Genomic DNA, 26,833 nt, shown 5'->3' with positions numbered 1-26,833 from the left:
TAATTTCATTTGAACATGCATCAGATTACAATTGAATGCATCACATAATCAGTTCACAGTTCCACATGTCCAAAAGGAGTAGGAAGAAGCTTATTAAATCCTACCCCTCTATCTGGTACTTTTACAATCAGTAACTGTTACATTTGTTCACTTCCTGCTTTCCTATTATAGTTTAATTTATTTTTATTTTTATTTTTATTTTTATTTTTATTTTTATTTTTATTTTTATTTTTATTTTTATTTTTATTTTTATTTTTATTTTTATTTTTGTAACATACTATACCATATATAATTATATGTGCATGTTTGATTCCACATACTGAAATGCTATGGTCCTAGCTGGATGTTGGATTCTTAAACAATTCAAAAGTCTGCAGCAAGAATAAACTTGAATCCGATCATGTAAATAATCAAATTTTAAAGGGTTGGATATGTTGATATTCCTTATTCTTGAGTTTCAGGTGTTCTCATACACGGCGGACAAAGAAATCCGGACAGATGACCTCTGTTTGGACGTTTCCCACCTCAACGGGCCCGTCCTCATGATCAAGTGTCACCACATGAAGGGCAATCAGATGTTTGAGTATGATGCTGAGGTAAGACAGCGGATGCTTTTCCTTATTGTTAACTGGTAAAAATGTGTCTGAGGATATTTGCATTGTAAACAGCACTACCACTAGATGGAGCTGTTTGGCAGTTTTTTAAAGCAGCCGCTCGGGTTGCACAGTTGACTTGAGCAGATGTGTTCTCTTCTCTCAACCAGTATGTTGGCAAATGGGAATATGATTTTGAGGTATACTATATAAATGAATATATAAATGAAATCCTCAAGATGAAACACTCTTAATGCACAAAGTAATCATTCAGACTTACATATTTGTTTTTATGATGCACACAGAACAATGAACAACTTGCCGCTCTATCTCCTTCCTGCTGCGGTCGCCTCGCACTGTGAGGTGTTCAGGCGCGCAATTTGGACTGTTTTCATTTTTGTCCACGTACCCCCTGTGCCAATTGACGTACCCCACTTTGGGAACCACTGTATTAAATAATAAATTATTTCTGTTTTGTGGTTGATTATGGCCTATTATTAGATTAATCCAAAAAAATGCATATTTAACCAAATGGTACATATTCCTGGCCTAAACTTTCTAAACGAAACACAAAAAAAAATGTCTTTTTAATAATAATTGCACTATGCAGCAGCAGAGAAACAGCAACTGGCCAAACCAAACAAATTATAAACAATGAACCGACAGGAAGGAGCACACACCTGAACTAAATAGGGAACAGAAAATTAGAGGCAGGTGTGTAAAGGTGAGAGTGAACGAAAAGGAACATCAAAGGAAGTGGCTACAAAATAAGGGCATGGAAACAGAAACTAAGGCATAGAAGGAAACATGGCATTAATGAACTGTAGTTCTATATTGGCCACTAGATGTCACTAGTAACATTCATTCATTCATTTTCTACCGCTTTTCCTCACGAGGGTGCTGGAGCCTATCCCAGCTGTCTTCGGGCGAGAGGCGGGGTACACCCTGGACTGGTGGCCAGCCAATCACAGGGCACATATAGACAAACAACCATTCACACTCACAGTCATACCTATGGACAATTTGGAGTCGCTAATAAATCTAGCGGGCGGCACGGCAATCGAGTGGTTAGCGCGCAGACCTCACAGCTAGGAGACCAGGGTTCAATTCCCTGTGTGGAGTTTGCATGTTCTCCCCGTGCATGCGTGGGTTTTCTCCAGGTACTCCGGTTTCCTCATTCCAAAACATGCAAGGTTAATTGGCGACTCCAAATTGTCCATAGTTATGAATGTGAGTGTGAATGGTTGTTTGTCTATATGTGCCCTGTGATTGGCTGACCACCAGTCCAGAGTCTCACCCGAAGACAGCTGGGATAGGCTCCAGCACCCCCGCAACCCTTGTGTGGAAAACGGTAGAAAATGAATGTTTTAGCACCTAGCACACAGAGATGGCCGAGGGTGGAATTGAACCATGGTCTCCTCGCTGCGAGGTCTGCACGCTAACCATCGTCCACCGTGCAGCCGACTTCATTGCCAATGTCAGGCTAATATCATTTTGGAATTTATCTCACAATAACATAATAATCTTCCTCATCACAATAATATAATAATAGTACATCATAGTACATACTATCATATGTCATAATAGTAACACAAGCTACAGTTGTGGTCATACACATCCAGCATGTATTCGTTGAAACACACATAAGCAAGATTCTCATATTATTTTCTCTGCTTATATGGACTCTACTGGGTAATATGAGTGTAAAAGTGACTATAGGGATGTTATTTAATGTCTGGAGGGCTCTAATGAATAGCAGAAATTCACGTATAGAGATAAACAAGGGCTTACATGTGCATAATTCAACATGTCTGAAAAGGAGTAGGACGAATCAGAGCAAACTTAGCAAGTTGAGTCAACGAAACGAATGATATCATATACAGCGAAAATGACGTTGACTACGTTATGGTTACTCAATCATTGAGATGTATTTGTATTTGACATGTAGATACAATACTGGAAGGAATGGAGATCTTTCCAAGTAGCAGCGAACAAGCCCTCAGAGAAATCAATTCATTGCCCATTGTTCTCGGGGTGCATCCTTAATATAAAAACGAGAATAATTCATAAATGGAGAGGACTGGTCTCTGTTGTATATAGCCACAGGGTTTCACCTCAGTCACTGACTTACGTTTATTTTTAGCCCGCTTGTGAAAGACACTGGCTGAAATCCTGAGCGGCTACATTAACCATTTATATTTCATTGGCTCGTCGCTTTGCCCAGGATCACCTGACCTCTATTCTCATTCATTATATCTTTCCACCTGAAGTTTAAAGCCATTTGCAATTTACCAATCAGTTGCTTTATATTGTAAGAAGGGAAATTTACAGGGGGAGAAGAAAAACTATTCCCACAAGAACTTTGATATTTTCCACACCACATGAACAGGGAAATATGATTCCCTGAAGGACTTTGATTGATCAGACCAGACATTCTTAGAGGCGCTTTAGCCCCGAAATTGCTCCTTGGGACATTGGACGCTGGTGTGACTATTTTCAGAAACATAATCCACATGAGAACATTGATATTTGGTGTGCAACCGGGAACGTCATTCCCATGAGAATACGACTTGTGAAGCCTAGTTTACACTTGCATGTATTTTGTCCTTGCAGTGGTATGCAATTTGGGCGCAAATGAGTAATGGTGCGAGCCAAGTTGCGCCATTGATGCTAGGAGTCCACTGGGCCGGGGCCAGTTGGTGCCAGTTTGCGCCAATTAGCGCCAAAGATTATGTGATTGGCGCGTAGTGGCTCGCTGTGGTGCCGAATAACGGCAACATGGGAACATGCCGAGCGAACATTAGTTTAACACCAATCACTTAATCTTTGGCGCAAACTGGCGCCGACCCATTGGACTCCTAGCTTCATTGGCGCAACTTGGCTCGTGCCATTACATTCCAGTGGATTCCAATAGGCGAATTGTTTGCGACATTTGGTTCCACTTGGTGGACACGAAGATCTTAAACATTTTGAAATTTTCTTGCTGCCAAACTCAATTTTTGACGCTGGTACGGGCCACCATGAGCCAGTTGGGAGGCAGTTTGAGCCACTGCACGCCACTAGGCACCTTATTGGTGCGACACTAGGCGCCGCGAACTGGCACCAACTGGCGCCAACTGGCGCCGGCCCAGTGGACTCCTAGCTTCATTGGCGCAAATTGGCTCGCGCCATTACATTCCAGTGGATTCCAATAGGCGGATTGGTTGCGATATTTGGGTCCACTTGGTGGACACGAAGATTTTAAGCATTTAGACATTTTCTTGCCACCAAACTAAATTTTTGCTGCTGTTACGGGCCACCACGAGCCAGTTGGGAGGCAGTTTGAGCCACTAGGCACCTTATTGGTGCGACACTAGGCGCCACAGCAAATTGCATTGGCGCAAACTGGCACCAACTGGCGCCGGGCCATTGGACTCCTAGCTTCATTGGCGCAACTTGGCTCACGCCATTACATTCCAGTGGATTCCAATAGGCGGATTGTTTGCGACATTTGTTTCCACTTGGTGGACACGAAGATTTTAAACATTTTGAAATTTTCTTGCCGCCAAACAAAATTTTTGCCACCGTTACGAGCCACCACGAGCCAGTTGGGAGGCAGTTTGAGCCACTGCACGCCACTAGGCCCCACAGCAAATTGCATTGGCGCGAACTGGAACCAACTGGCGCCGGCCCAGTGGACTCCTAGCTTCATTGGCGCAACTTGGCTCGCGCCATTACATTCCAGTGGATTCCAATAGGCGAATTGTTTGCGACATTTGGTTCCACTTGGTGGACACGAAGATCTTAAACATTTTGAAATTTTCTTGCTGCCAAACTCAATTTTTGAAGCCGTTACGGGCCACCACGAGCCAGTTGGGAGGCAGTTTGAGCCACTGCACGCCACTAGGCACCTTATTGGTGCGACACTAGGCGCCGCGAACTGGCACCAACTGGCGCCAACTGGCGCCGGCCCAGTGGACTCCTAGCTTCATTGGCGCAAATTGGCTCGCGCCATTACATTCCAGTAGATTCCAATAGGCGGATTGGTTGCGATATTTGGGTCCACTTGGTGGACACGAAAATCTTAAACATTTTGAAATTTTCTTGCCGCCGTTACGGGCCACCACGAGCCAGTTGGGAGGCAGTTTGAGCCACTAGGCACCTTATCGGTGCGACACTAGACGCCACAGCAAATTGCATTGCCGCAAACTGGCACCAACTGGCACCGGCCCAGTGGACTCCTGGCATAAATTGGTCATAAAAAGGTGTGACGTATGCGTAAACTGTGCACAGTTTCGAAATGTTGGAAATTTGTGAACTCCTGAGTACAAGCAGTGCGTATCAAAGAGTGTCTCATGCATACTAGTGGGAACAATGCGTACTATGCCGTTCGTAATTGACTTCAGTTTCAATATGTCGTGCCATTTTGCGCCGGTGCAGATCTTGCGTGCCAAGTCCATGAAGAGTGTGTAAACTAGTTTTCAACCTCTCCAGGAGTGCTGTCTAAATGACATGCATTTCAGGCACAGTGTAAATACCTCTATATGCATACAGGAGAGAGCATGGTTCCCAAGAGAAGTTTGATTGATCCAACCAGACATCTGAGGAACTTCTTGACATGCATTATTGAATGGGAGAATCTCTCTGTTTTGAACTCCTGTTTCTTTGTCAGATTATTGGAAATTGAGCTCTGTCTTCCTCGAGCTAATGTCATATTATTCTTCAACCACGAGCTCGTTGACTGAACCAACAGAACAGCCTCAGTCTATGATGCCATCCCTTGCGTTGTCGAGATCATTGGGAAAACCTGTTCTTTGATTTGGAATCCTGCAGACTGTGGAGAATGAGGAAAATAGAAACATTTTGCTCCAGCTTCCCTCACACCAAAGGAGTGAAGTTCCCATGGGCACATTTCTCAGACAGTGGGGTTCCCTCAAGAAAGCTTAATCAATGAGATTCCACCTCTGAAGAACAGTTGCATTTAAATTAGATCAAGAAGGTTCTTCAATTTTGAGGTTTTAACCATGAAAAAAAAATCTACATCTCTTCCGGACTGTGAAAATAGTATGAAGGGTAATGCCTCTGCATGGAGAAAGGATAATGAGGAGGACCCTAAAGCGTTCTGCCTCCTGCTGTCACTCAACCACCAGCAGACATATTACATTCCAAATCTGGAATATCATGATGGTTCCGCTCCCGACCACTTGAATAACTTGGTAGACTAAGTGCTGCTAATGTCATCTAAATGGTTCCAGGCTCCAGCAGATGCGCATTCAACCATAACCAGGACTTAAAGCATTTGGGCTTTTGGTAATTGACAAACTTAGAGTGGATGTCTGCGTTAGGGCAGATGGAAAAGCTTGGATGTGACCCACTTGCAAGTGCAGATCAGACTCAGGTCCCTTTTGCAAGGGTTTACAAATCGAGAAATCTGGATTTTCAATCGAGAAGGTTCATATTTCAAGTCATAATGCCCCAATAAAGGATCCTAGAGTGCACTGAAACAGTATCTTACATAGGTGAGCACACCTGCCATTTTATTATTTCTTTATATTTTAGATTAGTCAGTGCCAAGCTGTGCTCTGCGTACTTGTGGTGTATTAGAGCAACCTATTGGTGCGCTGTTATTGTACGTATTTACTACTGCTATCAGTAGAGGGTGTTGTATACACACACCAGACATGTCCAGTTCTCAGCATGGGTAGACAGCCACAGCAGTCCTGATTGGCTAAAGGAACCCGCTAATCGTGTTGTGCATTCTGATTGGCTGTAGACTATCGGCAATTTCCTTCATCCGCCATTGCTGCGTTTCCTGTTTACGAGCAATCATAGTTCTATGATATGATCTATGATTGCTCAGGTGCCATTATGGAATACTGTAAATGAGTCTTTGGTTCATGTAGGACTATGAGGAGGAGTAAAACAGTAAAACAGTTTGTTTTTAGTGTTTTTTTTAGTGTTTTAGTGTTTTTTTAGTGTTGTTTTGGTGTTTATCTTATTTAATCTTATCTTGTTCTTAGTTTTCTCTAACTTGTTTTTACTCTTGTGAACCACCTTGGGCACCATTAGGATGTTGTAAGGTGCTATATAAATAAACCTTTGATTTAACAAGGATATAAAAACGCTACAGCCGAGGCATGTCAGAGGAGGTTGATCATTAAAATTCAAACAAAAGTTGAACTTTGAGAGGGAAATGTGAGGACATGTTAATACTAGTTTAAGAAAAGCACATCAAATGTATGGTGAGAGGTTTCACAGCCTTAAAACATATATAATGATGGTAAAGAATCACAGTGGCCGACTTCGTGGATTTGAATCATTGCGGGTTATTTTGGGAACCTAACGCTGTGGTAAACAAGTTTAAATGTATCAGTATTTCACTTCTATTATATCGTCCACATATACTGTAAAGCAAAAACAGAGAACGGGTAAAGGAAGGACGGTATTGAAAAAGAAAAGACACAGAAGTAGTGTCGAGTACATGAGCAGTTGATGACACAGACAAGCTAAATGCCACGAAAAAACAGCTTCCTGCCCCTCTGTCTCTTTCTTTACCATCAATGACGTCTCTGAATATAACCCGAGTAATAAGGCATCAAATGATTTCCCCCCGGAGCTGCTCGCTTATATGAAGGTGGCATTGCCTCATTCCTTGAGGTCAGTAGTTTCTAAAGAGCATCCACAGCTAATGCAAGAATTTCATCCAGCAGTTCAGCGCATATAATCATTTCCAAATATCATTTCAGGTGACACACCAATCTTTTCAATTAACCCCCTAAAGAGTGTACAGCGCCATAAATAACACACATTAACATATGAGTGTGACATTTATGTTCTTTACCTAGAAAGCTATTAAAATATCTAAATGTAGTACATTTTTGGTTGATGAGTGAGGTTTATGGTAATTTGCATGTTTATATAAGAAAGTAGGACGTTTGTGTTTTATTCATAAGTTTCTAACAAATCAGACATAACCTAATTACCAATTTAAAAAAAATATCCATCTTCGGTTTAATTTGCTGAGATAAGATTAACCCCAAGGCTCAGTGAAGTATCCATGTATTATTTAGTGTGAAAATAATCCCAACCGTAACACTCTTCCCTTCCTTATTACCCGCCACAGAAGCACACCTTTCGGCACATTTCCACCCAGTCATGTCTGACCATCAGCCGTCTCAAGGACGGCACCTTCGGACCCACTGTGGAGTACTGTAACAACAGTTCAGTTCAGTCCTGGATCCTGCACAACTACACACGGGTGGAGGTAGCTAGGCGCCTCTACTACAGCCCCACCGACTATTTCCTCTAAGCTGCAGTCTGGTCTGGAGGCTTCTCGAGTCTGAGGTGAGCAGCGTTGTAGAAATCAGACATAGTAGAGTAGATTAGCGTAGAAGTTTTGAAATGAATGCAACCAGAATGAGGACAAGCGGGACAGAAGATTAGGATGGATATGGAGGTCTGTATACTCAACTGCCGAGGTTCCGAAAGTGGGAGTGTGCCTGAATGTGACCATGCAACGATTCACATTTTGACCTGGAGTTACTATAAAAATAATGAACATGTTGTAAAAATGGCTGCACGGTGAAGAGTGGTTAGCGCTCGGGCCTCACAGCTAGGAGACCTGAGTTCAATTCCACCCTCGGCCATCTATTTGTGGAGTTTGCATGTCCAGGTACTCCGGTTTCCTCCCACATTCCAAAAACATGCTAAGTTAATTGGCGACTCCAAATTGTCTATAGGAGGCGGCACGGTGGTCGAGTGGTTAGCGCGCAGGGTTCAATTCCACCCTCCGCCATCTCTGTGTGGAGTTTACATGTTCTCCTCGTGCATGTGTGGGTTTTCTCCGGGTACTCCGGTTTCCTCCCACATTCCAAAAATTAATTAATTGGCAACTCGGCCATCTTTGTGTGCTAGGTGCTAAAACATGCTAGGTTAATTAGCGACTCCAAATTGTCCATAGGTATGAATGTGAGTGTGAATGGTTGTTTGTCTATATGTGCCCTGTGATTGGCTGGCCACCAGTCCAGGGTGTACCCCGCCTCTCGCCCGAAAACAGCTGGGATAGGCTCCAGCACCCCCGCGACCCTCGTGAGGAAAAGCGGTAGAAAATAAATGAAATTGTGTGAGTGTGAATGGTTGTTTGTCTATATATTAACCTAGCATGTTTTTGGAATGTGGGAGGAAACCAGAGTACCCGGAGAAAACCCACGCATGCACGGGGAGAACATGCAAACTCCACACAGAGATGGCCGAGGGTGGAATTGAACCCTGGTCTCCTAGCTGTGAGGTCTGCGCGCTAACCACTAGACCACCGTGCAGCCGTGATCAGACTTGTACAACAAACAAAGTATCACAGTGTCACTGGTAGTTGGTCATCTGCTCATGACAAGAATAGAATATCCTGACTTGACTAATGAAGTTTTTATCCGGCTTTGTAGTACCACTTATGTCTTATCTTCAATGGTAAAAAACTATATATTTCAAACTTACTTCATAGTACAGGCCTCAGATAAATGCCGAGCCTGTTGTGTTGCCGTTGATATTAGTCAGAATAAATAGTTTTAGGAAGTGTTAAGTAGCCTATACTGATGACCTTTCAGGGGCGAAGGCCCATCAAGCGATGACAGATGTCCCATTGAGATGGTTCACCTTGTACGACGCTACAAATAAGACCTTTTGTTGGTCTTCATGCCAAATTAGATCTCATTTGACATTTGTTTTCCATCATAAATATTTAATGTTGAAAATTCACTTGCTGTCCCCTGGACTGCCTGCGAGTGAGCGATGCCTGCAATGAAGGAGGATGTGTTTATTTTTAGCTCATTATTATTGTGTGTGTGTGTGTGTGTGTGTGTGTGTGTGTGTGTGTGTGTGCAGTGCTGATTGAAACGAGCTTGCCATTGTTTACAAGTTCTTTTGAAGTGATCCTTCATTTTGAACCATGCCTTTTGTGGACCTGGCCCTTCAGGACACTCCTCTATTGGCCCACAGCAGCTGTGTACACTGTACGCCATGCACATGTTATAAAACCAATGAATCCCAATTATCAGCAGCATTCCGACCGCTCATTTACATGCAGCGTTGGCCCCAGCTTTTTTTTGTTTTTCCAACCAGGTGTCTATCCAGTTCTGTTTACTCAGGGAGTGTGAATTATGTTTTGTTGTGCCGTTTAAAAAAAAAAAAAATAAATAAAAAAAAAAAAGATGATGATGGAAAGAGCAATTTTGCTTCCTGGGTTTTTGTGTCCGGGCTGGGTAAATTGGGTAAGAAGCTCCCATGGCTGCTCGTGTGTGTCAGAGTTGCAGTCGTGAAGTGACCTGCTGTTAGATGGCCTGAATTGCTTTTCACTCCGAGTTCCTTGTAGCATAGCCAGCACAAGCGGGAGAGCTTGTACACAGGATCAGGGAACCATTAGAAACAAATGAGGCTGTTGGTCGACGCCGCCAAGAGACAAAGCTACTGGTCGTTTTTTTTTGTATTCCCCTCAAAGCAGTGCGGCTCTTTCTAAAGTCGAGACAAGCACAACGTTACACAGGAAGCCTTTTCAGCAAGTCCTGTTAGCTGCCTGGGTGACGGAGGATATTGTTTTGTCAGCCGGAGCTTACGGTCAGAACCCGTCCTCATTTAATTAGAGGGTCTCAGCTGTGCACACGCTTGGCGGCTTGCTCCGAAGACACTGTTTGGTTTCGTGGAAAGGCTGAGATGAGAGTTTTATCTTCCCAAGAGGAGACATAAAATAATTATGAGCAAAGGACAGGACCTCCATACTTCTCATATTTCGATTTTTTTCCCGACGAAAGCCAGAACCTTTTTCTTTCCAGTCTCTCATCTCTAGGATACTCGCCATTATTCCACAAAGTGGAATATCCAAAGTGTGGCGAGGGGGCTATGTTGCAGCCTCCACCTCATTTTATATCGGCCCACTCCATAATTAAATAGTGTTTAAAAGTTTGAATGTTACTAATAAAATGTTGACGATAGTTATGATTTGCTTGATGTAGGCATTCTTTTCATTCAATATATTTATATTTTGCCTGCACGATGGACTAGTGGTTAGCGCACAGACCTCACAGCCAGGAGACCTGAATTCAATTCCAACCTCAGTTATCTCTGTGTGGAGTTTGCATGTTCTCCCCGTGCATGCGTGGGTTTTCTCTGGGTACTCCGGTTTCCTCCCACATTCCAAAAACATGCTAGGTTAATTAGCGACTCCAAATTGTCCATAGGTATGAATGTGAGTGTGAATGGTTGTTTGTCTATATGTGCCCTGTGATTGGCTGGCCACCAGTCCATGGTGTACCCCGCCTCTCGCCCGAAGACAGCTGGGATAGGCTCCAGCACCCCTGCGACCCTCGTGAGGATAAGCGGTAGAAAATGAATGAATGAGTTCTCCTCCTATTTTGTGTGGAAGTGGTCATTTTTTAGTTTCTTATTTTGTCTTTCCCCACCCTTGGCCATCTTTGTATGGAGTTTGCATGTTTTCCCCGTGCACGCGTGGGTTTTCTCCGGGTACTCCGGTTTCCTCCCACATTCCAAAAACATGCTAGGTTAATTGGCGACTCCAAATTGTCCATATGTATGAATGTGAGTGTGAATGGTTGTTTGTCTATATGTGCCCTGTGATTGGCTGGCCACCAGTCCATGGTGTACCCCGCCTCTCGCCCGAAGACAGCTGGGATAGGCTCCAGCACCCCTGCGACCCTCGTGAGGATAAGCGGTAGAAAATGAATGAATGAATGAGTTCTCCTCCTATTTTGTGTGGAAGTGGTCATTTTTTAGCTTCTTATTTTGTCTTTCCCCACCCTTGGCCATCTTTGTATGGAGTTTGCATGTTCTCCCCGGTGCATGCGTGGGTTTTCTCCAGGTACTCCGGTTTCCTCCCACATTCCAAAAACATGCTAGGTTAATTAGCGACTCCAAATTATCCATAGGTATGAATGTGAGTGTGAATGGTTGTTTGTCTATATGTGCCCTGTGATTGGCTGGCCACCAGTCCAGGGTGTACCTGTACGTTTGTGAGGATAAGCGGTAGAAAATGAATGAATGAATATTTACCTTTGCATATCCTGACCAAATTGGATAAACACTGACATAGATGAACATAGAAGTATGTTTCGGGAAAAAAAGCCTTTTAATATCCTGGTGTCATGCATCCACTGTCTCAGCGCATGCTTTTGACTGCTAAAACTAATTACCTGAATGTGTTAACAATTCAACCTTGATGGAGGTCTTTTGCACTACCGAGCACTTGTCTTCTTTTTATTTTTTATTTTTTCTGTGGGGGGTTATAAGTCATGTGTGTGATGTACAGCACCTGCTCTCTTTGTTGTTCCTCTGTTTGAACACATAGGTTTTCTAGAGAGCTCTGTCATGCCAGGTTCATGATGAAAGGTATGACTGCTTGTGTATGCTCATACTTCCTGGAAGCACAAACATACGTAGTACAAGTTTGTACTTTTTTGTGCCGCATCTTTACTGGCAGGACAGAATTAATCGACTCTGGTAAACACAAAGGATTCTTGCTACTGTTGCTATTCAAAATACATAGTCAGGAAGAAAAATGCACAAGGTGCATTCATTCAAATATGCCAAAGCAACTGTGATGCGTAAATAGTTCCATACTATGGTCGCAGGGGTGCTGGAGCCTATCCCAGCTGTGTGTGTGTATACATGAAATACCACCCCTATAGTCACGTTTGCATTGGTATTATCCAACATAGTTCATTCATTCATTTTCTACTGCTTATCCTCACGAGGGTCATTGGGGTGCTGGAGCCTATCCCAGCTGTGTGTTTGTGTGTATACATGAAATAGCACCCCTATAGTCACGTTTGCATTGGTATTATTCAACATAGTTCATTCATTCATTTTGTACCGCTTTTCCTCACGAGGGTCGTGGGGGTGCTGGAGCCTATCCCAGCTCTGTGTGTGTTTGTGTGTATACATGAAATATCACCCCTATAGTCGTGTTTGCATTCGTATTATCCAACATAGTTCATTCATTCATTTTCTACTGCTTATCCTCACGAGGGTGGTGGGGGTGCTGGAGCCTATCCCAGCTGTGTGTGTGTTTGTGTGTATACATGAAATAGCACCCCTATAGTCATGTTTGCATTCGTATTATCCAACATAGTTCATTCATTCATTTTCTACTGCTTATCCTCACGAGGGTCGTGGGGGTGCTGGAGCCTATCCCAGCTGTCTTCAGGCGAGAGGCGGGGTACACCCTGAACTGGTGGCCAGCCAATCACAGGGCACATATAGACAAACAACCATTCACACTCACATTCATACCTATGGACAATTTGGAGTCGCTAATTAACCTAGCATGTTTTTGGAATGTGGGAGGAAACCGGAGTACCCGGAGAAAACCCACGCATGCACGGGGAGAACATGCAAACTCCACACAGAGATGGCCGAGGGTGGAATTGAACCCTGGTCTCTTAGCTGTGAGGCCTGCATGCTAACCACTAGTCCGCCATGCAGCCCGTAAATGTATTGTGATAACTCCAAATCATTGAAGTGCATTCATGTAAAGGAAGGGTGTCACAAAGTGAATCCTTTTTAACAATGGATAGACCGTGTATGAACCTGAACTAAACTGCCTGGTCTGCATTCAGCAGAAAACAAATTAAGCGTAACAATAACCACATCTCTGCCAGTGAGGTCTTCATTTTTGTGAGCGCTTGCGCATGCTGTGTTTTTTTTTTTTTTTGCCTTTTCTTCGACCAGACCATCCTTCGCTTCTGTTTGTTTGTTGGTTGTCTTTTTTTGTATTCGCTCCAGCTTGTGAGTAATAACAAGCTCAGGGCCAGACATTGGCATGGAATGTACTGTACTGTACTGTACGTAGTATATGTGTTGGGAAATATGGGAAATCAATAATATTAAGTTTAAGACTTGTGGATTCAACTCTTCAGAGCAAAGTTGCAGTGAACGTTGGACTGTTTTTTAATAATCAGGTATGAATCGTTACCTGTAGCTACTTTTCACACAGAAATTCTGCAAAACTACCGTATCAGAGTCATACTAGTAGATATTGCATTTAGTTGGCTGTGCCTTTCACACAAAACGATAACCACACATTGTAAACCCGAATAAGTTAGAACTCAAAAAAAGTGAGGCAATCAGCTACATTTTTTTCGAGTTCATAAACGCAAACATTTGAGTATATGTATATGCTGTATGCAGCATTTTGAATTATCCTGACTGGCCTTTTTTTGCAGTACATTTAGCGAGTGAAGATTGCTTTTATAGTTATTAGCCCATATTTCCACACAATAAGTAAGATATGGTAGAACCAGAGAGCAATAAAGAGTGTGGAGTGATTTCTGATTGAGAACAAATTTTGCTTAACCCGAATAAGTTAGCAGAACTCCAAAAAAAGTGAGGCAATCAGTTGCTACATTTTTTTCGAGTTCAAAAACTCAAACATTTGAGTATATCAGAGCTTTATTATTTGGAGTTGATATTCGATATACTTTTTTTAATATATATGTATTTGTGATTTTAGAAATAAGGAGTATATTTTCTGTATGCTGCATTTTGAATTATCCTTACTGGCCTTTTTTTTGCAGTACATTTAGCGAGTGAAGATTGCTTTTATAGTTATTAGCCCATATTTCTACACAATAAGTAAGATATGGTAGATAGTGTGGAGTGATTTGTGATTGAGAACAAATTTTGTTTTGTTCAATATTGAAATATTTCTGGCCACCTTATGTTGTATATTTGTAATATGAGGTTTCCAGATCATATTTTCATTTATTATGATCCACAGAAATTTATTTTCCTTCACCCTTTCAATGTCTACACCGTCTATTTGTATTTGCTGGTGCGTGTCCTTTCTGCTGCATGATTTTAGTTTTATTTAAGTTCAAGGACAATCTATTATCATTAAAGCAGCTGGGATAGGCTCCAGCTCACCCACGACCCGAATGTGGACAGATGGATGGATTATCCCATGATACCGTATCAGTACTGTTGATACCGAAAAATGGTGGTAAAAAGTCAGGGAACTCACACCTTTTTACAAATAGTGTGAAAGAGACTTATGTGGACCCTGTTTCTTGCCCAAAGTCACCTGGGATTGTCTGCAGCTCCCCATGACCCTGAATAGGTAGCAAACAAATGGATGGATCGATGACTGTCTGTTTTCCTGTTTCTCCAGAGACTTACCTTGCTGCATGTGAACACCAACCAGTGTTTGGACACGGCTTTGGAAGAGGACAAGATGGTCCCCACCAAGAGGGGCTGCAACGGGAGCCGCTCCCAGCAGTGGTTGCTGCGCAACATGACCCTAAGTGTCTGATCCCCTGATCCTGGTTCTTCATTAGGTTGCTCCGATCACCACATCACCTCCACCATCGTACAAAGAGAACCTTTTAGCACCTGGATATCGTGCACTGCGGACGCTTGTCCTTTTACAGCTCATTTCAGGTTCAAGAGAAGATGCCCTTCAGGCTGCATAATGATCTGCAGCACTGGCAATTAACGATGTTCCTCACACTGTGCTGGCCAGCTGCGAGCTGTACAAACACTTTGCTACAAAGATCACCCACTTCATCAAATGAGCATCTTCATTTGAATCTATGAGGTGATGAGTTCACTGGTGTCTTGGTACCATCCTCAAAAACTCATCTCCCTTTCATATAAAGTGACTTACAGTTAAGTGACAGGGATTTTATTGATATTGAAGGCAGATGTCAATGTCAATATTTGACGATTAAAAGAAATCTGCTCATGAGAAAATGTTTATTTATTTTTTAAATTCAAGATACAGTGAATCAACACATATTTGCGAGTCAGCATTTGCGACCGGGCAGATTCTTGCGGTCCTAGTCAGTCCTGTCACACCTTATATACTCTATAGGGCTAAAACCTGAATTGTGCTTCTATGCATTTAGCTTGTTAGCTTACTTTTGTAGCATGCGTGAAAATGCGATTGAAGAAAGACAAGGAGGGTTCTGGTGCCGAATTTAACCTAATAATTATAACAATGTGGGGCTGCACGGTGGTCGAGTGGTTAGCGTGCAGGTTACCTCACAGCTAGGAGACTCAGGTTCAATTCCACCTTCGGCCATCTCTGTGTGGAGTTTGCATGTTCTCCCCGTGCATGCGTGGGTTTTCTCCGGGTACTCCGGTTTCCTCCCACATTCCAAAAACATGCTAGGTTAATTGGCGACTCCAAATTGTCCATAGGTATGAATGTGAGTGTGAATGGTTGTTTGTCTATATGTGCCCTGTGATTGGCTGGCCACCAGTCCAGGGTGTACCCCCGCCTCTCGCCTGAAGACAGCTGGGATAGGCTCCAGCACCCTCGCGACCTGCGTGAGGATAAGTAGAAGAAGATGAATGAATGAATGAATGAATGAGTTTCCTCCTATTTTGTGTGGAAGTGGTAACTTTTTGGCTTCTTATTTTGTCTTTCCCCACCCTTGGCCATCTTTGTATGGAGTTTGCATGTTCTCCCCGTGTTCTACCCCGCCTCTCGCTCGAAGACAGCTGGGATATCTCCAGCACCCCCCGCGACCCTCGTGAAGATAAGGGGTATAAAATGAATGAATGAATGAACTTTTTTTGTAGGGCTGCACGGCGGTCGTGTGGTTAGCGCGCAGGTTACCTCACAGCTAGGAGACCAGGGTTCAATTCCACCCTCGGCCATCTCTGTGTGGAGTTTGCATGTTCTCCCCGTGCATGCGTGAATTTTCTCCGGGTACTCCGGTTTCCTCCCACATTCCAAAAACATGCTAGGTTAATGTTTTTTAATGCAACGCCAAATTGTCCAATGTGAGTGTGAATGGTTGTTTGTCTATATGTGCTTTGTGATTGGCCCGAAGACAGCTGGGATAGGCTCCAGCACCCCCGCGACCCTCGTGAGGATAAGCCATAGAAAATTAATGAACTTTTATTGTAAATGTTGATCCGAGGAGAACGTCAACGTCAAACTAGCAGGATGGTTCTGAATGAGTAGAAGCAAGCTTTATTATAGTGTCAAAAATCGACAGTTTTACGGTCGTCTCAATTGATTATTTGCGGATGGTCTTTGAATGTAACCCCCACAAATGGGGACCTACTAAGTTTTATAATTTTGGCTTTAAAGTATGCCCTGCGATTGGCTAGCGACCAGTCTAGGGTGTACACTACCTCTCTCCCAAAGTCAACTGGGATTGGATTGCAACCATAGTTAGGACAAGCAGTATAGAAAATGGATGGATGGATGGTTTTAAAGTCCCTGGGTAAGTATTTCCCATAGCAACTGATGACTGACATATAAAGCTAGTTGTTGCTAGGAGATTCACTGTAAAACCTTTTGGAACATATCGTGGAGCTGAGTCTTACAAGCTCCCCTGAAGACCAGACTTTAATTAAAAAGTCAACATTCTGTCAGCTACCCACAACCTTGAACATTTGCAACAGCAAAGTAGCTGCCTGCCACTGGACTACCTGACTGCTTTTAATTATTTTGAGGGCCCCCCCGCCCACACAAATGTAATTATTACACCTACAACGTCAGTCATGAAGATGAAAAAAAAAACAAAACTTGAAAGGCATGTCAGCCTGATAATAATTTTGCATACAATATATATTGGCGACATGCTGAGAAAGAGAAACGGGCACGCCCCACACAACCCAGTTTGTGAAGCACAACTGGTACTGGTACTACATTCATTCATTCACTCACATTCATAACTATGGACAATTTGGAGTCGCTAATTAACCTAGCATGTTTTTGGAATGTGGGAGGAAACCGGAGTACCCGGAGAAAACCCACGGGGAGAACATGCAAACTCCACACAGAGATGGCCGAGGGTGGAATTGAACCCTGGTCTCCTAGCTGTGAGGTCTGCACGCTAACCACTTTTTCGTGCCGTGCAGCCCACTGGTACTACAAAGCCGGATAAAAACAACGCCTCACCTCTAGTTTCTGCCCTAAAGAATGCGTAAGAAAATGTTACAAGTTATTGGAATCATACAGGAAATATTACAATAAATATTAATATTAATTTTATGTTATCAGTATTTTTTTTCCTTAACTACGCTTCACTGATACTATCCAGGTGCCGTAAAAGTTTCATACATAGCGGTTAACACCAAATGTGCGGCCAGTATTGGTGGGTGTTTATGCTGTCTTCTTCCTCTGCAAGAAGTGAATCCTTGCAGCACGCAGCTCGTAACTTCTCGAGCGATCTAAGTGTGCCTGGACCAAAATTAATGTTTAATCATTGATTTGTAGAAGTGCGTCCGTGCCTACGAAGCCGAATCCCGTTACTTGAGGACCACTTGCATAAAATGTAACTGTAACTTTTCCAAAAGGTGTCCAGTCCTAATTTAAAGGGGACCTATTATGCTCATTTTTCAACCCTTTTGTAATGAGTTGTGGTGTCCTATAGAGCAGCTTCACACAATAACCCGCACAGAAAGCTTTTTAGATTTGGCAGAATCTGCAACAATTCCAGCTGTATTTCCTTTGATTTGTGCTTCTTGACAAAATGGTCTGTTCTAATTTATTCAACCCACGACCATATAAGGAAATCTGCCCCTCTGTGACATCACAAAGAGGCAGTTTTACCACGCCTTTTGAAACTCAGCATTTTGAGCCATCCCAAACTTTTTTCAGGGCTCACTTCCAAATGCACAAACCTCATTATCTGAAACTTTGGCATTGTTTAACACGAGAATACAACATTCTAACTGCATTCATAGATAAGAAAAGTGGGAGAAGCATAATAGGTCCCCTTTAGGGCGTGCTAAAATTTCCTCAGATAGTGGCTTCATTTAACACAAATGCTGTGTATCAATTAATTGCCAGCATTAGAAACATGTTTCCACATGTTTCTACACACATTAGCAAGTTGACTGCTGAGTCGATTTGAACTCTTTTGCTGACCAAAACAGCAGCACCTACCAAAATGCTGTACATTCTCTCTGATGAGAGAGAAGTCCTATTGTTTTCTGCTGTTTGTTTTAAAGCTGAGTATAAAGCACATTTCCAGTTCTCTGCTTACTTTTTTATGATTTGAGGAACTATGCACCTTCACCTTTGTTGAGCCTATTCAGTTGTCAAGTTGTCAAGTTTCAGTCATGGATTCAGCCATTGGCATGACTGACATGATAGAGTGAAAAAAGTTTCCCTCTCATTCCATGTGGAAGTGGTACATTTTTAGCTTCTTACTTTGTCCTTCGTCCCCACTTGGTTTATATATCATTTTCTTAAGTTTAGAAAAAAATAAATTGGAGGCTAAATAGTTAGTTTGGTAGCTTGCTATACGTATACTATGAGCTATATAACGAGCTTTTCTAATAATAGCGTTTCTTCAGTGATCATGTAGCCTGTGCATTAAGTGTTGCACAATGGGGTGTAAACTAAGAATTATTGGAGTCTAAAGGTGACTATAGGGGTGTTATTTCATGTCTACAGGGCTCTAATTATGGTAAACCTTTATTTTGAAACTTAAAAACAGATTTTCTATGCTCTAACTACAAAAATATTATGTATATTAATACTGAATTGTACTTCATCATGGAAAATCACATATCATAGTCTGTCTGCAACCAGATAATCACAATAAACAAAAAAAATGTCTATTTCATCATTGTCTTTACAATAGCCTGTTGGTTTTAAACTCAAGTTCTACTTGATGCATTTAAAATTTCAAATAAATATATTTAATAATGTTATAAAAATGTGTTTGCACAATTTAATAAATGCCTGGTTCCCCTGGCTGATATATTTGGAAATATAGTTGATAGTACTCAACTGTAATGTCTCGCCATCACCTCTTATGGACAAAAAAAATCACATTACAGCAGAAAATTTTGGGTGAAAAATATCCCATTATAATTTACACAATTTAATGCAACAAAGTATAATTCTAATTGAAACATTCTTGAATTTTTAAAGTGATTATTATCATTTAATGATTTTCTACATAACTTCTAATTATCTTAACTAAGACTTTCCCTAGTTCTTTCACACGTATTAGGAAATCAGGCTCTGGATGGTGGCTGTGCCTTCTATCATATTTTGTTTTTTTCAGATAGGTTTGTCATTGAAAATGGAACGATAAGAGAATCCATTTCACAAAATAGTGAGCTATTATCAATGCTGCTTAAAGATGGAGGCCCTGCTAAGTGCCTGCTTGGCATTCAGATCAAATTCAGTCACTGTTTGTTGTCAAACCACTCACCATTGTATTGTTTTTATTTTTTTACAAAGCGCTTATAAACATGGTGTTATAATTGGAATGTAATGTTTCGGTGTTCTGGTTTCAATATGATGCTACCTGTTTGTACAGTCTGCCTTTTTAGAGAAAAATAAAGCTTTCTTTAAGAACAAAGTGACAAATATTTGTCAAGGTTGTTGCTGACTTAATATTTAATATATAATAATGTTCTTTTTTTCCATTCAAAGACAGGGAGTTTGATCTTTCCCAGGTTTCTGTTAAAATGTAAGATGCCAAATATGAGGGCAGAAGGTCAAAACAAACAGTGAAGCTGACAGGTGACAACTTCTTCAACTTTTTGCTTCACAGACACAAAAGGGAAATATATTTATCCTATATTGAATTTATTTTGGTATTGGATATTGTCATAACATAATGTGAAATGCTGTATTGTATGGAAATCACTGCAAGGTATGCCTAATTGTGATGATGGTCAGCGGCAGCATTTGGTGTGAAATACTTCATTGACCCAAATATAATATACATAATATACATGGTAACCATCAGGCGGAGTTTCTCTCCAGTCAGAGCTTTTCGTCCTGTCACTCACACAGACCAGTGGTCTTGACACACAAAAAGTGTATCCATGGTTGGGTAAATCAGCAAACAACAGATTAGGAGTTTTGATGTAAATTTTCAAGAATCATGAAATTCCTCTCATTTCACTCATTCCATCCATCTTCTACCGTGGGGTGTGCTGGAGCCTATCCCAGCTGTCTTTGGGCGAGACACTCTGGATTGGTGGCCAGCCAATCACAGGGCACATATAGACAAACAACCATTCACACTCACATTCATACCTATGGACAATTTGGAGTCGCTAATTAACCTAGCATGTTTTTGGAATGTGGGAGGAAACCGGAGTACCCGGAGAAAACCCACACATGCACGGGGAGAACATGCAAACTCCACACAGAGATGGCCGAGGGTGGAATTGAACCCTGGTCTCCTAGCTGTGAGGTCTGCGCACTAACTACATGACCACCGTGTATGTTGGATAGCAAATAAAGGAAGAGTTTTTAATGACTTAAAATACCACAAAGTAAAGCATACTGCTGCAAAGTAGCAACGCTGTGGAGGTATTAATAGATGTTGTAGAGCTGACAGCATATCATCAGTGCCTCTCTGCAGGCTCTCTGCTGGGACTCGGTGTGGTTTCAAACGGCATCACACCTGTAGCAAAGCAAAACCCAGGCTAGTTAACTAGGCCTGCGAGGATAAGATATAGCGGGTCTGTGGCTGGACCATGGGAGTCCATTAAGGGTGCGATGCTTTGAAATAATAGCCCTAATGGAGGCCTTATCTGTGACTTTCTGTGGCTTGCCGGGGCTCTCAAAGGTGGAGCATGATCACAGGGTCTCGCTATGGTAACTGTAAGGTTCTTGGTTATATAAAGCATGAAGTCCTATTTATAGGAATGGTGTATAGCTTTGTTCTGAAATTCGCTTTCTATTGTGCGTTGTTACAGAGTCTTTTGGACCAAGTGACCGTGTGCATAAATGGCGCACAAAGCAAGAAATCCAAGTAACAAAGTAAATTCATTCATTCATTTTCTACCGCTTTTTCCTCACAAGGGTCACGTGGGGGTGCTGGAGCCTATCCCAGCTGTCTTCAGGCGAGAGGCCAGCCAATCCCAGGGCACATATAGACAAACAACCATTCACACTCACATTCATACCTATGGACAATTTGGAGTCGCTAATTAACCTAGCATGTTTTTGGAATGTGGGAGGAAACCGGAGAACCCGGAAAAAAACCCACGCTCCAAACTTCACACAGAGATGGCCGAGGGTGGAATTGAACCCTGGTCTCCTAGCTGTGAGGTCTGCGTGCTAACCACTCGACCCCCGTGCAGCCTAACAAAGTAAATGTTACAATTAAATAATGATCATGCTGTACAGTGGTAGTAATATAATTATATTATTAATAAATAGTATTTATTTTTTAATTATTTTATTATTATTAATTATTATTTAATTATTTATTTTATTTTCACAGATGCTTTTTTCCCATGACTGTAAGTTTTATAAGTGTTACAAGTCAATAAAAACAACATACATACATCACGTATGCACTACTATGCTAGGTGTTACCATGTTAGCATTGCTACTATATTAACATTAGCATATTACCCTTTTTAGCATATTACACTTTTTTCATAGGTAGACATAAACATTTGGCACTATTATGCCATATGTTAGCATTGCTACAATTCTAACATTAACATAGTAGCATGTAAACCTTCATAGCTAGACACTTATCACTATTATGCTAGGTGTTAGCATGCTAACGTTAGCATGTTAGCACTACTGGCAAATCCAAATATCTAAATCTACATTGTACATTGCACTACTATGATAGGTGTTACCATGTTAGCATCGCAACTAGCTTAACATTAGCATAGTACAATTTTTAGCTATTTTCATAGGTAGACACTTATATAAACATTTTTACGTTAGCATGTTAGCACTGCTGGCAAATCTAAATATCTAAATCTAAATATGTAAATATAATAAATAGGACTAATAGCTGTAAATCACAATATGGACAATGGAGGTACTTTTCGAGTGCTTATTTATTTAATGTGTCCAATTCATGGCTGCATCTAGAATGTTTTATCTCTGTGATGACAAGACAGTCATGCCATTTTCTATATAGGCAAAATTCCCACTTTTACAATTAAATAATGATCATGCTGTACAGTGGTAGTAATATAATTATATTATAAATAAATATTATTTTTTGTTTTATTATTTTATTTTCACAGATGCTTTTTTCCCCCATGATTATAAGTTTTATAAGTGTTACAAGTCAATAAAAACAAAATTTTTATTTAGACACAAACAGCCCAGCATCTTTAATTGTGATGGAAACTGATAACGTTTTTTCCGATGCCCCTAACCAGGACAATACAGCAGCTTCAATTGAAGCTCCCCCCCCCGCTCATATTGTGATCGTCTCTCTAAACTGTTTCCATTAGACCATTATGATGGCCGGCTTTAAATACTTTCCGTGCCTGGACTTCAAAACCCCTTGCTGAACATTTTGTGTCCAATCTTATCCAAGTATATGTGATGTGCTTGATTGTATGCCGTTCAGCCTGTGCCTCCCTGTTCAATAGAAGGGGTTCCATCAACTAAGTGAATCCAATCATGGCTAGAGGCAGATGGGGAGGGGGAGGATAATCAAACACTCTGTGCCTTTTTTTTCTCGCTCCAGCGCAGACATCTTGTAACTAATTGTGTTGGAGATCCAAAGGAGCTGCATTAAAAATAAGCTGAAATACTGCAAAGTGCCTGCTTGGCATTCACACCCAAATTTTTTAAGCTTAAATGCCTCACACTTACTTTTGTTTTTTTTCCATCCTTAAATGCATTGTTTTATAAATAGATTGTATCATGGTATCCCAAAGTCCAACCAATGCAAGTAATATTTTATATAACAACGTGCAATACATGCATGTTTTCCTTTGGGCACCAGTGATATCAAAAAGGAAGTGTGATGATGACCATAGAAACGAAAATGTCAAAACTTTCAAGCATTGTCTTTACTCGGGGTGGGAAAATAGTTTGACTCGTGGGCCGCATTGAGGTAACAAAATTGTCCAGGGGGCCAGAACATATATTTAACACACACACTCACACACACTATTTTATGCTTATAATTTTCTTATAATTTTCCTTGATGTATTTATTATTTATTATTTATTATTTATTATTTATTATTTATTATTTATTATTTATTATTTATTATTTATTATTTATTATTTATTATTTAACGGGAGCCAGCGGGGCAAATATTTTGACTCGTGGGCCGCATTGATTTAACAAAATTGTCCAGGGGGCCAGAACATATATTTAACACACACACACACACACTCACACACACTATTTTATGCTTGTAATTTTCCTTGAATTATCTGTCTAATTTTATCTGTATTTTATCTTGTTCATATTTGATGTATATTTATTCTCCACATTATTATTTATTATTTATTATTTATTATTTATTATTTATTATTTATTATTTATTATTTATTATTTATTATTTATTATTTATTATTTATTATTTATTATTTATTATTTATTATTTATTATTTATTATTTATTATTTATTGTTACACGGGAGCCAGGCAATTACATTTTGTTATTTGTTATTGTGCAATGACAATCAAGAAAGTCTATGTCTATGTTATACTATCAGCTGTATGTTCTCATTAAAACATCAGACCACATCAAACGATGTAATTTAATTTAAAGTTATTATTTTTTTTTTTTTAAATAAATAAGACATCCGACTTGCAAGTCATGTTGCCAGTTTGTATGTTAAAAGTTGAAAGCAACTGCCGGGCCGGATTTAAACACTTGGTGGGCCGCATGTGGCCCCCGGGCCGCAGTTTTCCCACCCCTGGTCTATACACTTATTAAATGTTATGATGGTGGCTGTGACTCTGGAACAGATGAATTGTGTTCCCATTGTCTCCTATAGGAAGAAACGCTTTAACCGGTTAACCAGGGTCATTGAATGGATCGTCATCATTGTTATCATTTAAAGAGAATTAGCCTTTGTTTAAAGATTTAAACTATCACGTCTTGGGCTTGCGGTGCTGTGGCAACGACCCCATCCATGCAAGCAGGAACCAATTGCAGGTTCAAATATTTTACAAACAATGCAACGACAAACTAAGATGGACACACCTGAACTAAATAGGAGGAAATTAGAAATTAGAAATAGGTGTGAGGGATTCAGGGAACAGGGTAAATTCTGAGGGAAATTTAGAATTTTGTATCACCCCCAAAATTGCATCCATTCTTCAATATCCCATTTCTGACAATTCAAATTACAAAACTTTTCAATATTTTTTTTTTTTTGCACATAGACACACAGATAAACACCGGCAAAGCGCTTGCACTTTGTGCTGCGTTTACCAGAGGTAAATATTATGCCAGCATAGCAGTTGTCCTTCCTCTGATGAAGTCAAAAAAACAGCATTCACACAGGAAAAGCTCCAGGAAAGCGATGATTTATTATAATATAATTACTGCTGAAAGCAGCAAGGCCCCTCCCCCTAATCACTGCTTTTGTCACTAAATGGACATTATCGCATTGAAGATGCTTTTAAGGGCCACTTCCAGCCTTCAAATCAATAATAGTCAGTCACACACCAAAAATGCTGTTGTTGGACCTCAGGATGGCCATGTGTGTGTGTGTGTGTGTGTGTGTGTGTGTGTGGACCTCAACAAAATGTAAGACCAAATGTATGCTAATTATAACACTCGAGTATCCAGAAATCCCTCCTTGGCTCCAAATGACACCACTACTGGCCAGCATATTTTAACCAGCCGTGTTTCCAGAGAACAGATTGTACAAAAAAACATGTTCATATTCTTCACAATAACGACATAAACTGAATGAGATTTGTCGTTCGGGCCAAAACAGCAAAGTGGCATTAATCACTTATTCACGTACTGGGCCTGCAGACAAATGACCCGCTACTACTTACCACCATTTCCAACCAATTGAATCCATTACGACATCAAACTGTTCAACGTGTTCACGACATTCAGGCTACCTATGTTTATAAAAATTCACATTTTTTCATAAAACTTCTATTACCTACTACTGCTTCCACATTTCTCGCCACAACATTTTTTTCTTTCTGAAACTCATAATGCCTTTGATCTAAACATGTCAAGCTACTTCCACATTTGTCAACCTATTCAGATCATTCCAACATCAAAGCATTCATGCCATTTTCCATACAGGCAAAATTCCCACTTTTCTTGAAGTTCCCATTTTTTTGGGATAAAAAATGCCTTTGGTCAACTGATTCAGACCAAAGTCAAAATTCTTAACTCATTTGGGATATTTAGCCTTCCATATACATTGCACTACCATGCTAGGTGTTACCATGTTAGCATTGCTACTATATTAGCATTAGCATAGTACCATTTTTAGTTATTCTATTAGCAATATTAGCTATTAGCAATTCTAACATTACCATAGTAGCATGTAAACCTTCATAGCTAGACACTCGTCACTATTATGCTAGGTGTTAGCATGCTAACGTTAGCATGTTAGTACAACTGGCAAATCCCACTTTTCTTGACATTCCCATTTTTCGGGATACAAAATGTCTTTGATCAACTGATTCAGACCATTCCAAAGTCAAAATTCTCAACTCATGTGGGATATTTAGCCTTCCATATACATTGCACTACTATGCTAAGTGTTACCATGTTAGCATTGCTACTATATTAGCATTAGCATAGTACCATTTTTAGTTATTCTATTAGCAATATTAGCTATTAGCAATTCTAACATTACCATAGTAGCATGTAAACCTTCATAGCTAGACACTCGTCACTATTATGCTAGGTGTTAGCATGCTAACGTTAGCATGTTAGTACAACTGGCAAATCCCACTTTTCTTGACATTCCCATTTTTCGGGATACAAAATGTCTTTGATCAACTGATTCAGACCATTCCAAAGTCAAAATTCTCAACTCATGTGGGATATTTAGCCTTCCATATACATTGCACTACTATGCCAAGTGTTACCATGTTAGCATTGCTACTATATTAGCATTAGCATAGTACCATTTTTAGTTATTCTATTAGCAATATTAGCTATTAGCAATTCTAACATTACCATAGTAGCATGTAAACCTTCATAGCTAGACACTTGTCACTATTATGCTAGGTGTTAGCATGCTAACGTTAGCATGTTAGCACAACTGGCAAATCTAAATATCTAAATCTAAACATGTAAATATAATAAATTGGACTCATAGCTGTAAATCACAATATGGACGGCGGAGGTACTTTTCTAGTGCTTACTTATTTAATGTGTCCCAAATAATGGCTGCATCTAGAATGTTTTAAGACAGTCATGTCATTTTCCATATATGCAAAATTCCCACTTTTCTTGACATTCCCATTTTTTGGGATACAAAATGCCTTTGCTTAACTGATTTAGACCATTCCAAAGTCAAAATTCTCAACTCATTTGGGACATTTAGCCTTCCATATAC

General features: G+C 40.7%; 1 protein-coding gene across 1 annotated transcript in view; it reads left to right on the top strand.

Moving 5' to 3' along the window:
- Positions 1–14,891, top strand: part of galnt13 (polypeptide N-acetylgalactosaminyltransferase 13) — a 34,005-nt gene extending 19,114 nt beyond the window's left edge. Inside the window, exons 13-15 of the mRNA XM_078795160.1 lie at positions 462–596; positions 7,696–7,916; positions 14,743–14,891. Coding sequence (XP_078651286.1) covers positions 462–596; positions 7,696–7,881 — 321 coding nt within the window. The 3' untranslated portion in view covers positions 7,882–7,916; positions 14,743–14,891. The remainder of the gene's footprint in view (positions 1–461; positions 597–7,695; positions 7,917–14,742) is intronic.
- Positions 14,892–26,833: the final 11,942 nt, after the last annotated feature.

The sequence above is a fragment of the Doryrhamphus excisus genome, linkage group LG12, assembly GCF_037039965.1.
Source record: "Doryrhamphus excisus strain RoL-2023G ecotype Guam linkage group LG12, RoL_Dexc_Guam_v1.1, whole genome shotgun sequence".
Taxonomy (NCBI): Eukaryota; Metazoa; Chordata; class Actinopteri; order Syngnathiformes; family Syngnathidae; genus Doryrhamphus; species Doryrhamphus excisus.
The sequence above is the reverse complement of the archived record's forward strand: the minus strand, read 5'-3'. Positions and strand labels throughout refer to the sequence as shown.